This window comes from Dromiciops gliroides, chromosome 3 (genome assembly GCF_019393635.1).
Source record: "Dromiciops gliroides isolate mDroGli1 chromosome 3, mDroGli1.pri, whole genome shotgun sequence".
NCBI classification, from domain to species: Eukaryota; Metazoa; Chordata; class Mammalia; order Microbiotheria; family Microbiotheriidae; genus Dromiciops; species Dromiciops gliroides.
In genome coordinates, this window is record NC_057863.1 from 371187344 (window position 1) to 371200684 (window position 13341).

General features: G+C 35.0%; 1 protein-coding gene across 1 annotated transcript in view; it reads left to right on the forward strand.

The window, feature by feature from the left end:
• LRP1B (LDL receptor related protein 1B) overlaps nucleotides 1-13341 on the forward strand; it is a 2279180-nt gene that overhangs the window by 2031982 nt on the left and 233857 nt on the right. The window contains 1 exon segment of the mRNA XM_043994810.1: nucleotides 11751-11867. Coding sequence (XP_043850745.1) covers nucleotides 11751-11867 — 117 coding nt within the window.

Sequence of the window (13341 nt, forward strand, 5' to 3'; positions counted from 1 at the left end):
GGTCATCTATCAGAGGCATTTGTCAAGCACCTACTTTGTGCTAGGCAATATGCTAGTTGCTGACACATGTCATATTGGAAGAAGAGCAAGGAGGCCAGTTTCACTGAAATATATAGTGGGTAAATGAGATAACCCTGAAAAGGTGAGCTGGAGATGGGATTTAGATGCCAAGCAAAGTTTATATTTCACCCTGGTAGCAATTATAAACCATTGGAAGTTTTTGAGGAGAAGAGTGACATGGTCAGACCTGGGCTTTAAGAATGTCAATTTGGTAATTGTGCAAAGGATAGAATGGAGAATGGAGGGATCATAGTCAGTGGGGCAATTTAGTAGGCTATTTCACTAATGTAGGATGAGAGGTGATTTAAATAACCCCTAGAATAAAAAGTCTGGGGAAAATGTCTTTTTGATTATTTCATCCCAAATCACCACATCCCCACCCTGTACATACATATTCATACACACAAATGATTTGGCATCTGCTCATTTTTCAAATTTATCTCAGGTACTATAATTAGCATGGAATACTACAGGCAAATCCCATAGTTGAAGCCTATGGATAGTACACAGGTAATTGTAGTCTTTTGTTTACTTGTTCTAGAGTCAGGAGTTCATCTTCAAACCAACTTTATAAATGAAAATTTGTTTGTCTGTTTTTACTACACAATCTGCCATGACTAGCAGGCTGTGGAAAGGAGACAAATGGCTAGGATAGCAGGGCATTTACAAATGAGATCTAGTCTACATTGGCAAAGGATGCATGTAGCTGTTTTATTATGTCTAATTCACACCATTCTTCTTTTCCCCTCACTTTTACAACCACAGAGTTTCCTTACAAATTTTAAAAGGTAAAAATAAAGAGAAAAAAGTGAAGAAAAATTCTGTCAAGTGCTATAGATGGCATTGCAGAATATAATCTGACACTTTGTAAAACACCATAATGGGAATTTGAAAAATTTCCACTAAAATTGCATTGCATTGACATGTAATTTCAAAAATGTCATTATTTGGGCTTTTACAAAGCTAGCTTATTATAGATGTGCTTTTTTATAAAGCAAATATGTCATTGGTAATTTGTTTTACTTTACAAGTCTCTCTCTTCTGTACCTGAAAGAACAATATGAAAGTACAAAAAAAAATCAAAATTCAAAAGTGAAACAGAAGTAGCTGGATCCCACTGGGAATGAGCTACAGCTGGCATTGTTGTTTTGAACTACTGGTGCATCTACAAAGGCTTTCAATGCCTCTGTACAAGAACAGGTTGTGAGTGTAAGGGCTCATTGCAGAATTGTATCCTGATTGATGAGAGCTAGCATATAATTAATTCATAGGTACTATTTTATGTTTTAGAATACAGCCCAGTCTGCAGATTTCAGGTAAAGAATGGAATTAGAGGCAGTGAAAATATTTTTAAAAATATGCAGTATATGCTTAATTAAAATTACATATGTCTCCCATTTAAACTGTGCCTTTCAAAAGGTTTTCTTAAATAGAAGATCATCCATTATCTTTCACTTGGCATTGGAGTAGGAGAGACAGGCAATCTTTCTCCCTTGAATGTTTACAAGGCAATAATGATCTCATACTAGTTATGTAAGTTGACACAAAGATGAGAAAATCATAGTAAATGTTATTAGTAATAGGAATACTTTTGTTTCTAAGTGCTCCTCATTGCAAAAGTGTGGGTAGCATTTATAAAGAACTGACTTATATAGGACAATATCCTAGTTGCTTTGAACAGTACAAGAGTATAAGAAGATGTGGCCTAAGCCTTTGAAAAGTAGATATAGCAATTACTGTTGTTTATTCATTTCAGTTGTGTCCAACTGTGTGACTCCATGTGAGGTTTCCTTGGCAAAGAGACTGGAGTGGTTTGTCATTTCTTTCTCCAGTTCATTTTACAAATGAAGAAATTGAGGCAAATAGAGTGAAGTGACTTGCCCAGGGTCACACAGCTAAGTAAGCATCTGAGGCTAGTTTTGAACTAAGGTATTCTTGACTTCAGGCACAGTACTCTAGCCTCTATCACACCTAGCTTCCCCGAACAATTATTAAGCACTTATTATTTACCAGTCACCATGTTAAACTACAAATACAAGCAAACAAAAATGCTTACCCATAAGAAACTTTTATTCTAATAAAAAATAAAACATGAAGAAAAGCTAGAAAGGGCATAGGAAAGGAAAGGGCACCCTCATGTTGCTTGGTTTTTGGCAAGGAGGTGGAGAAATCTGGATAGTGAATTGAGCTCATAGTGAAAGTGAACATGACTGGGGGGAAGGCCTTTCATGAAATGGAGGTTTGTGCTAGGGACCAGAGGTCCCAGATTGGAAACATTCTGAGAGGAGCATAGTAGCTGGTGAGGAGATAATGTCTGGAGGTCATAGAACAAGCTGAGATGTAAGAAACATAATAATATATCAACGTGTACAAATGTTTAAATTCAAACTGAATATATGAGTTTTAAGGGAAATATAGAACAAAAATGTTGCATTTATTGATAAGTTTGTTCATATAAAATCATAAATAAATGCATAAGTGCGTAAACATATAGCTTTAGAAGTTTGGTCAGTTCTGGTCACAACATATTGAGGGTCATTACAAGGTGGAATCCATCAAGAAGAGAATGTGATAAGAGTGGAAAAGATCTGAAAAAACAAATCCCAAGATTGAGGTTGATACTTAATTGCTCTCAGAATGTCTTACTGCATATACTAGTAGTAGGCCCATGATTTTTCTCTGTGTAGTTATTTCTAATTTATTTTTTTTAAGTTTATTATTATATTTTCTATCAATTCACAGATAACCTTATCTTCTGGGGGGGTTTTGTTTTATTTTTTTAATTTTTGCAGGGCAATGAGGGTTAAGTGACTTGCCCAGGGTCACACAGCTAGTTAAGTGTCAAGTGTTTGAGGCTGAATTTGAACTCAGGTCCTCCTGAATCCAAGGCCAGTGCTTTATCCACTGTGCCACCTAGCTGCCCCCTCTGTTTTTTTGTTTTTTGTTTTTTTTAATTTTTGCATAACCTTATCTTCTGAATTGGGATATTAAAACATGCCAACCTCAAAAAGAAAGAAAAATTAAAAGCTTAATATCTTCTAGTCCTTAAATGAATTTGTATTTCTTAATGTACTTTAAAAGTTATTTAAATAATTATATTTTCACAAAAGTAGCCATCAAAGTCCTGAGGACTCAAAAACTGGTTTTTCTTATAATTGTTCACATTAACTGAATACTCAATATAAATTTACAAGTAATACTGATCCATAATTCATTTGAGAGTAACAAAGATTTCATTATCTGATGCTTTTACATATATATATACCTTATAAAATGTTTACTATATGCATATTACATCTAATATTTTTCTAATATGTGTGAGGCTTAAGTATATATATGTATATGTATGTATACATAAATATACTCATATACAGATAGAGATGAAGATGGAGATAGATATAGACACAGACATAGAGATGATTGAAATAAATGTAAAGCTAATAGAGATGTAAATGATGAGAAAGAGAGAGACAGGAAGGGTGACAGAGAAACAGAGAGAGCTGGTTATGTAGCAAGAAAAAAGCGTAACCAATAGATACCTTTACTGATAACCCTTGAGATACCTAGAGAATATGACAATATTCACATATGGAGTGAAACCCCTAGAGTGAATTTATGGATGAAGAATGATGAGATTTGGACATGGCTAACACAGGAATTTGTTTTAAATGGTTATACATAGTTATACAGACTTTGTTTTTCTTTCTTTCTCAATGGAGGGAGGAGGGGAAAGTAGGAAGGTCAGAATTTGATACTGAAAATAAAGAAAAATTGAATTAAAAAAGGAATAACAAGAGTTGCACAAAGTGGGTTGGAAAGGATAACGTATGCTCTGCATTATGAGAGAGAATGTCTATATAAATGAGATCATAGATATATTGGAATACATGTATATATTTTGTATATAATATATATAAAGAAACAAACAGGAAAAGTATGAAGTACTGCAAAGCACCATATTAAGTGTATGTGTGTATATAACTTAAAGTAAAAACATATCTATTTCAACATATATTTATAGTTATACTCATCAAACTTTATAATATACTAATACATCAGATAATTACACATCTTGTTTGTAATCAATGAAAAAGCAGTAATTAAGTTACTTTTTATGGGCCACCTGCTAGGAATATAGAGACAAAAAAAAACTGAAACAATTCTACCCACTCTCAAGTAGCTTACATTCTACTGGGGGGAGACATCATGTACAAATATAAGTAAGACAGAATAAATACATACCAAAAAGGATAATTAAATATAAAGCCAAAGGGGAGGGACACTAGATGTTGTCATAGCAAATGTTTCACAAAAAAACCCTGTATTTTGGTTGATAGTCTTGTAACTGCCTGTAAGATGTTGCCTCCATACATATGATAGGCATCATTCTTGTCAGGAGTAAAAAATTGCATATACTTCAGTTGGATTGATTTGCTTTTTCTTTAGGATTGAAATGTGCCTCTTTTGACCTATCCTACATATTTAAATTTAAAATGCTAAAGTGTTACATAAAAATCTCTTGTATATGCTAACACCCGTGCTAGCTCTTAGTTATTAATGAAAACATTTCTCTTACATACATTTATTTAATATTATCTCAGTGGGAAAGGGGCACATAGAAAGCCTGCTTGGTTAAGATGAAGTGTCATTTAATTCGCAGATTGAAATAAAATTCCCAGTACATTCAAAGATCATGACATTTCACAAAACCCTGTGATTCATATTCTGTATTATGAATCTGTCAAATGTTATGTTTTCCATAATGTAGCTGGTGGATGTATATTATTAGAGCGCATCTATAAGCTTTCAAAGGCACTTTATTGTATAGGGAGTTAGACCCAGGTTAGTATGTGTCAAAAGGACCCACATGATATGAATTTGAAATAAATGCATTGAATTTCTACAGAGATCCAATACTCTCATTATTACTTTTAGCATTTACTTTTTGAAAGTATCAGAATGTGCCAGCTATGCATGATGAGACATAACAAAGTATATTTTTCCATACAGTGGTGATCTGAGATTACAAACACCCTCAGGATAAATGAGCAATATTGTCATCTCCAATCCTGAACCCATCAACTGCCTACCCAACCCTCAGACTACTTCTCTGTTTGTCTTACCCATTTCTTCTAATTGTCACTTTTATATAACTATTCACACAAACTTCAAACCTGAATGCCATTTTTCGGATTCTTTTCCCATTTTTCTCTACAATCGTCCACACGACAGTCACCAAGTCTATTGATGCTACTTATCCAATATCTATTCTACCTTTCCATTCCCATTGCTGCCAAGCTCCTAGTCCTTATAACTTCTTCCCTGGATATTTGGAGCATCTTCCTAACTGTTCTTGCTAGTCTCAGTCTCTCCCTCCTCTAATGCACCTTACTATAGACATCTTTGTGGTTTTTTTGGGTTTTTTTTGTTGTTGTTGTTGGTTTTTTTTAGTTAGGCAATTGGGGTTAAGTGACTTGCCCAGGGTCACACAGCCAGCAAGTGTTAAGTGTCTGAGGCCGGATTTGAACTCAGGTACTCCTGACTCCAAGGCCAGTGCTCTATCCACTGCGCCATCTAGCTGCCCCTATAGACATCTTTGTTACATGTAGACCTAATCATCTTTCTTCAAAACCTTTTATGTTTCCAAGCAATAAGGACAGGGAATAATCCTGAGATTTCAGTAGCATAGGGAACGTATGAGTAAGGAAACTCCCTTATCCAATATAGGTCAGAATCTTTTCTACAATCCTCTAGCCTTACAAAGTTCCCTAGTTCCCTGAGACAATAAGTGATTTGCTGGGGGGGGACACAAACAGTATATGTCAGGTACAGGACTTGAATCCAGGTCTTCCTGGCTTTCATTCTGGCTTTCTCCCCAGTATACCCAGTTGTCTCTGGCTCTTAAAAGTTTACAAAAAAATTCCCAAACTCTTTAACTTGGTGTTCAAGCCCTTCCCCTACAGCTTCAATATATTACCTTTTTCTTAGCCTCCCCACTCCATGTCAATCTTTGCAAATTGAAAGCCTAATTAGCATTTAAGGCTTAAATATAAAATTTTGCATATAACCTCTCCTGCCCTTTCCAAATAGAAATAATCCTTGCCTCATTTGAACCATCACAGCTCTATCTTTGCACCTTTCCTGTGTGTTTCCCTCAGTACTAAACAAAGTGCTTTTCATACCATGTGTATTCTATAAATGGTTATTGAATTCAACTGAAGTGTTAAATTCTTCTCTTGTTGAGAAGAACAGAGAAAGAAGAAAGAAGTGTGTTAGCAATATTTGTGTTCATTTTGTTGGGGTTTTTTAATGATTTTCCTAGCATCGTTCAGTACTTTTTATTAGGCAGGCAGCTATCTGCAAAACGTACACTGAGTTATATTAATGTGGATATATGAATTCAGTTACTTCTTCTGAATTAAAAAACAACTTTTTATTTCATTTTTTCCAATTAAGCATTTGATTTTATTCCTACCCACAGCTCCAGTGTGAAAAAATAGCTAGCATTTATATTGGACAGGTGGGTGGTACAGTGGATATAGTGCCAGGCTCAGCTTCCTGAGTTCAAATATGGCCTCAGACACTTACTAACTGTGTGACCCTGGGCAAATAATTTAACCCTTTTGGCCCCAGTTTCCTCATCTGTAAAGTGAGCTGGAAAAAGAAATGGCAAACCATTCCAGTATCTTTGCCAAGAAAACCCCAGATGGGGTCAGGAGGAATCTGAAACGACTGAACAACAAAGTGGGGAACTAGGCACACAGTGGATAGAGTACCTGGCCAGGAGTTAGTAGTACCTGAATTCAAATCGAGTCTCAGATAGTTCTAGGCTATGTGATACTTGATAAATCACTTCTGTTTGCCTCAGTTTTCTTACCTGTAAAGTGGAGATAATAATAACATCTACCTCCCAGAGTTGTGACTAATGTGATATTTGTAAAGTGTCTAGCACAGTGACTGGCATATAGTAAGCACTGTATAAATACTACCTTTTGTTGGCTATCATTAAGTAGAATTAAGTACATATTAAGTGCTTACTATATAGGTCCAAGTCGAGGTACAGACTCAATGCCATAAAAAGCCAAAAGGTGAGGGAGATAATTTTTCAGCATTCCAGAGTGAAAGACTCAGGGCAAATTTTAGCATTTTAAGTGGTTCTTGAAGGTGGGAAAAAAATCTCAGTAGATTGATGGCTGATGGTTGGTTTTGGGAGAGAATCCATTCCAGGAATGGTGAATAATTTGAACAGAGGCTATGGGTCAGAAGAAAAACAAAAACAAAATGGCAGAATGGTGAAGCTCACATTTTGGAATTAAGTGATTGAAAGTTTGTTGTAGTTGGGTATCTTGGAGGGACTAAGACATTGAGGTTTTGTTTTTAAGCAATGAGGTTTTTGAACAGGAGAGTAACATGATAAGTAAGGTATAGGGATTAGATTGGATTGTATAATCAACAAGAAGATATCACAAACTATTGCAGTTGGAATACCCTAAGTGCCTAAATGACAATAGTGAACAAGTGAAAATGATAGCTAGAAGAAATTTTGGATAAATCAAAGCCACAGAACTGGCAATTTGATTGGATATAGAAGCTAGGGGAGAGATTTAAAGATATCTAAATACAAATAATAAAGTAATAATAGGGGCAGCTAGGTGGTGCAGTGGATAGAGCACTGGTCCTGGATTCAGGAGGACCTGAGTTCAAATGCGGCCTCAGACACTTAACACTTACTAGTTGTGTGACCCCGGGCAAGCCACTTAACCCCAGTTGCCTCACCAAAAAAAATTAAGTAATAATAGCCAATATCTGTGTAGTTTTAGGTTTTGGAAGAGTTTTTTCTTTATTATCTGATATGAAAAATGGTGGTTCATTTGAATTTTATATTGTTTAGTACTCTAATAAATGCATAGTTTCATCAATATCCTACTCCCCTCTATGGTACAGATTGTGACCTATACACCTTTTCATCCTATATAATACTTCACGATATTTTTCTGAAATCATGAGGTGAAGGTGAGAGTCAACCTAAAATAGACAAGAGCTTCTCCTAGGTATCTTAACATTGCATATGAATAGACTATCGGTGGGTCTTTGTTTTTTTCTTTCTCTATGTGATGGACCCACCTCTTTTTCTATATATCTCTTAGATATTAATTTACATTTTAAAAATATGATTAACAAAAAATGCCTATTTTGCACCTCTTATCCAATTTTCTGAGATGCTATATAAAGCAGAATAGTCTAGTAATGAGATACGTGAAATTAATTTTAAAATATTTTATATCCATATTTCCACATAAATGATTTCTTTTGTAATACCGTACACATATGCATTTAAGAACAGTAGTCTGGGGCAGCTAGGTGGCACAGTGGATAGAGCACTGGCCCTGGAGTCAGGAGGACCTGAGTTCAAATCCGGCCTCAGACACTTAACACTTACTAGCTGTGTGACCCTGGGCAAGTCACTTAACCCCAATTGCCTCCCCCCCAAAATAAAAACAAAAAACAAAAAACAAAACATTAGTCTGAGAAGAGTACCATAGGTTTCAATGGGTTGCCAAAGCAATCAATGACAAGAAAAAAGTTAAGCCCTGATCTAATGGAATGATTAAAGAATGAAGTCAGAAGACCTGGGTTCTCAGTGCTCCTACAATATATGTACTATGTAATTTTCAACAAGTCATTTAATCTCTCTGAGCCTTGGTTTTCTCATTTGTAAAGTGAGAATATTATCTGCTCTATCTCACTGGGTTTGTTGTAATATCCTATAACATTTAAGAGGATCCTATCAGAGAATATACTTGAAAATCCTTTCAATCTATAAAACGTCATTCAAATGTAAGTTATTATAAATGTTAATCACAGTCTTCCTTTTTGTAGGAAGTCTTTTAGTGCTTTTTCTTTACTGTTTTAATTTGTATTAGACGAGTTTTAAAATGTAGAACAATTTGTGGTTTGTATTTGTAATATTTTTTATGAGAAATGTTATAGATCAAGAAGTTAAATAAGTTGGAAACATAAATTCTGATTGACCTTACCCAAGCTAATTAACCTCTCAATGTTTACATATCCATATCTATAAATGGAAATAGTAGTACTGAACTATAGCATAGGGCTGTTGACAAGTAACTTTGGATTTCTTGTAGCTATAATATGATATAGATGTTTACACACTAAAAAAGTGGTTTCAAAAAGGACTTTAAAGAGAACTTTGGAAACACAGAACACTAAGAAAGAGAAATTGAGACAGGATGTTCAGATCAGAGTCTTAGCATGTTGAGGTTGTAGAGTGCTTTTCTAAAAATCTGTCTGATGCCATTGGTACAGATGGAATACAATACTGGATGTTCTACGAGATTGATGAGTATAACATTTATCTTCTTAGGTGCTAAAATATGTCTCTTTCAGTCATCAAATCCCAATGAAATCAACATTTGACAGGAAATAAATCAAATAGATATGGGCTTGTTTTCTTATCTATAGCCCCAAAGAATGAATGTATATTCATAGCTAAAGTGAATTAACTAACTAAAAGTTCAGACCAACCCTTTACATTTTCAGGGTTAGGTTCTAATGAATGAGTTTTTTGTTTTTTCATTTATTCATATCTATATCTTTATCTATATATCTACATATGGAGAAGACAGAACAGAGAGAGAAAGAATCTAGAATATGCAGAATATTTACTGTAACAAACATACCAGGGTGAAATGACTACAATGATAATATTCCCGACTTCAATAGTTTATAATGAAATGATTGTAGACAATAAAAGGAATCAAATAAATGCATATCTACGCTGACATGTCTAAATAGACTAGGCAGACATGTTCATAAAAAGGTATATTCAATCCTTAATTATCTACAGCTAGATTATCTCTAGACCCCAGAAGCTAGGTGGCATAGGACATAGAGTTCTGAAATTGGACTAGGGCATGAGTTGAAATCTAGTCTAAGAAATTTACTGACTATGTAACCCTGGGAAAATCACCTAATCCTCAGTCTCAGATACCGCAAATGCAATATGGAAATAATAATAGAACCAGTTTTAAAGGGTTTTTATGAGCATCAAATGAGAAAAAAATATATAAGGTACTTTTTAAGCCTTACAAGAATACTAGCTGTTACTATTTTTAACATTACTTTGCATTATTATTAATAGTTAATATGTACTGATCATCAACTTAATTCAAAATTGCTTATTCATATTTATGTTTACATAAAATTTCAATCCATAGCAGGATAACTCTTGTGTGTGTGGGGGGGAGCAGGGCAATGAGGATTAATTAAGTGACTTGCCCAAGGTCATACAGCTAGTAAATATCAAGTGTCTGAAGTCAGATTTGAACTCAGGTCCTCCTGAATTCAGGGCCAGTGCTTTATCCACTGTGCCACCTAGCTTCCCCTCTAGCAGGATAACTCTTAAATAATGTTTTCTCCTTGGTGAAGATGGTGTGTCATATATTTTACTGTGTGTATGTCTTTGATCACTCTCTCTCTCTCTCTCTCTCTCTCTCTCTTTCATACATGTGTATGTATGAGTAGCAGCTATGTGGCACAGTGGATGCAGTGTCAAGGTTGGAATCAGGAAGACAAAGTTCAAATTTGGTCTCAGTCATGTAGTAGCTGTATGACTCTAGCAAGTCACTTAATCCTCTTTGCCTCAGTTTCCTTATCTATAAAATGATCTAGAGGAGGAAATGGCAAACCACTCCAGTATCTTTTCAAAGAAAACCCCAAATGGGATCACAAGGAGTCAGATAAAACTTAAATAAATGAACAACAACAATGTATTTGTATGTGTGTGTATGCATGTATGTGTATGTGCTAACATATTTATGTATCCATATATGTTTATGCATGTGTGTTTATAAAAGTATGTATATGCATGTATGCATGTGTGTGTGTGTGTGTGTGTGTGTGTATGAGAGAGAGAGAGAGAGGAGAGAAATAACATTTCCTAAGGGAGAAGGTCAAGTTAACAACACAGAGAAGTAGGGAAATATCTAAATATCTACAGGGGAGAGCAGATCATTGAAACAAACTCAAGCTGTTTCTTATTTGGGAGTTACTGACAACATAATTATAAAAACTAAAGCTCAAGTTATGATAGAAAGGACATTTCTGCAGTCTGAGCAGCCTTCTAGTGATAGGTCTTTAGATGGTCAGTCTAAGAAGCACATTGCATGGTGGATTTAGGGCTGGAAGATAAGATAATCTAGTCTAACTACTTGATTTTACAGATGGGAAAACTGAGGCTCAGAAAGTTGTCAATGATTTGTCCAAAACCACAAAAGGGGAAGAGACAAGATTTGAACCTGTGCATTCTGACTCCAGTTGTATTTCCTTTGACACTGTACCATGGGACTCTATTTGCCCTGATGTCTTCCTCTGTTCCTACCATTTAACTCTAGCCCTTCTTGCCCCAAAGGCTCTAACTGAGACAACAAATAGGGAATTCTTAAGCATTTATATTTAGGTATAATAGTACAGCTTCTCCATGGTAATATTAACCTTTGCTATGGGGCTATTATTCAATAAATACTTTAAAGTATTTTGTTTTTTATTGTCAACAACTGCAGAACTATGTACAGCTTTGAGTGTAGTGCTAGTTTCCTTCTTGGTGATACTCTTACCAATGCTTTCTTTATGGAAGTCAAAGATTCAAACTATGGTCACTTTCATTACAGATAAAAAGACTTGTGGACCTCATGAATTTCAGTGCAAAAACAACAACTGTATACCGGATCACTGGCGCTGTGATAGCCAAAATGACTGCAGTGATAATTCAGATGAAGAAAACTGCAGTAAGTAACTTTTGACTAATATGGTCAACCTGACAGCTTATTTAGCAAGCAAGACTGCATTATCTTTAATATGGATAAGGTGTAAACTTCATTCTGTCTATCCCCACAGCCTATATTTTCATCTACATAGTTACATTTATGCAAGGATATTTCTATTAAATTGACCCAGATCTCAAATTGTAATATTATTGACACAGTTCTGAAGACTGGTTTATAAAAAGTATCATGAGGATTTAATGCATCACGTTAATTTTCAATAAAAAGAAGCCTCTAATGCATGTTCATACAATGAACTGAGTGATATGGAAGCAGAGCAAAACATCATTCTCTAGTTGGCTAAATCATTTAATTTCAGCCTTTTAGTGCTATTAGTTCACTTATGCACACTATTTGGTGGAATGTTATTTAGTTTCCCTGGAAACAGTCGCATAGTCATATTTTTAAAAAAGTAGATGTTTTTGAACATGTAGTTTAAATGGCTTATCTTTAAAATAAATTTTTTTTAAAAAGAGTTGTCCTCTCCCTCCTCTCAGAATGGGTTCCAGTAAAATAAAAAACAATAATTATTCAATCATATCGCTTCCCAAGACAGAATTCTAAAAATGTAACATCTCTAAACTCATATTACTTTCTAAATCCATTTTTAAAGCCAATTTTAAAAGACAAAATCAAACTCATAACAGATTGAAATAGGATATAATGCAATTTTATTATATAAAGGTAGAAGTCCACTTCTACCCAACAAGGATGTCTTAAGCACCAACACTGCAGATTCCAGTGTTTATCATAGAGAATACCAAGAAAAAATGAAAAACAGTCCCTTAAAATCTTACACTCTACTGAGCAGATATAACATGTAAATAAGTACATATTACATGTGATCATTTGAGGATAACTTGCATGTGTATAGCCAGTCATCTCACAGTCATCAAATATTTATTAAATTCTATGTTCCAGGCCCTGTGCCAAGTGCCTCAGATAAAAAGAAAGGCAAAAACAGTCCCTATCCTCAAGGAACTCACAAACTAATGGAGGAGATAGCATATAAATTATTTGGTACATAGTGTATATATAGCATAGAATGAAGGCGATCTCTAAGGAAGGCACCCAATAGCTAGAGGGACTAGAGAAGACCTCCAATAGAAAATGATATTTGATCTGAGGGGCAGCTAGGTGGCACAGTGAGTATAGTACTGGGCTTGGAATCTGGAAGACTCATTTCATGAGATAAAATCTGGTCTCAGACAAGTGATTTGGCCAGTGACCCTGTTACATGTTCCATTTGTCTTTCAACATTCATCATCTTTAAGAAAAGACAGCTTTCAAGAGGTTTGGGGTAGGCAGCATGCTGTATTGGAAAGAATGCTACATTTGGTTAAAGTCCCACTTAACATATTTTCTCTGTGACCCTAAGCATTTCATTTGACCTCTAATCCTCAGCTCCTAAATGAGGAGAATAATATTTTCACTACCA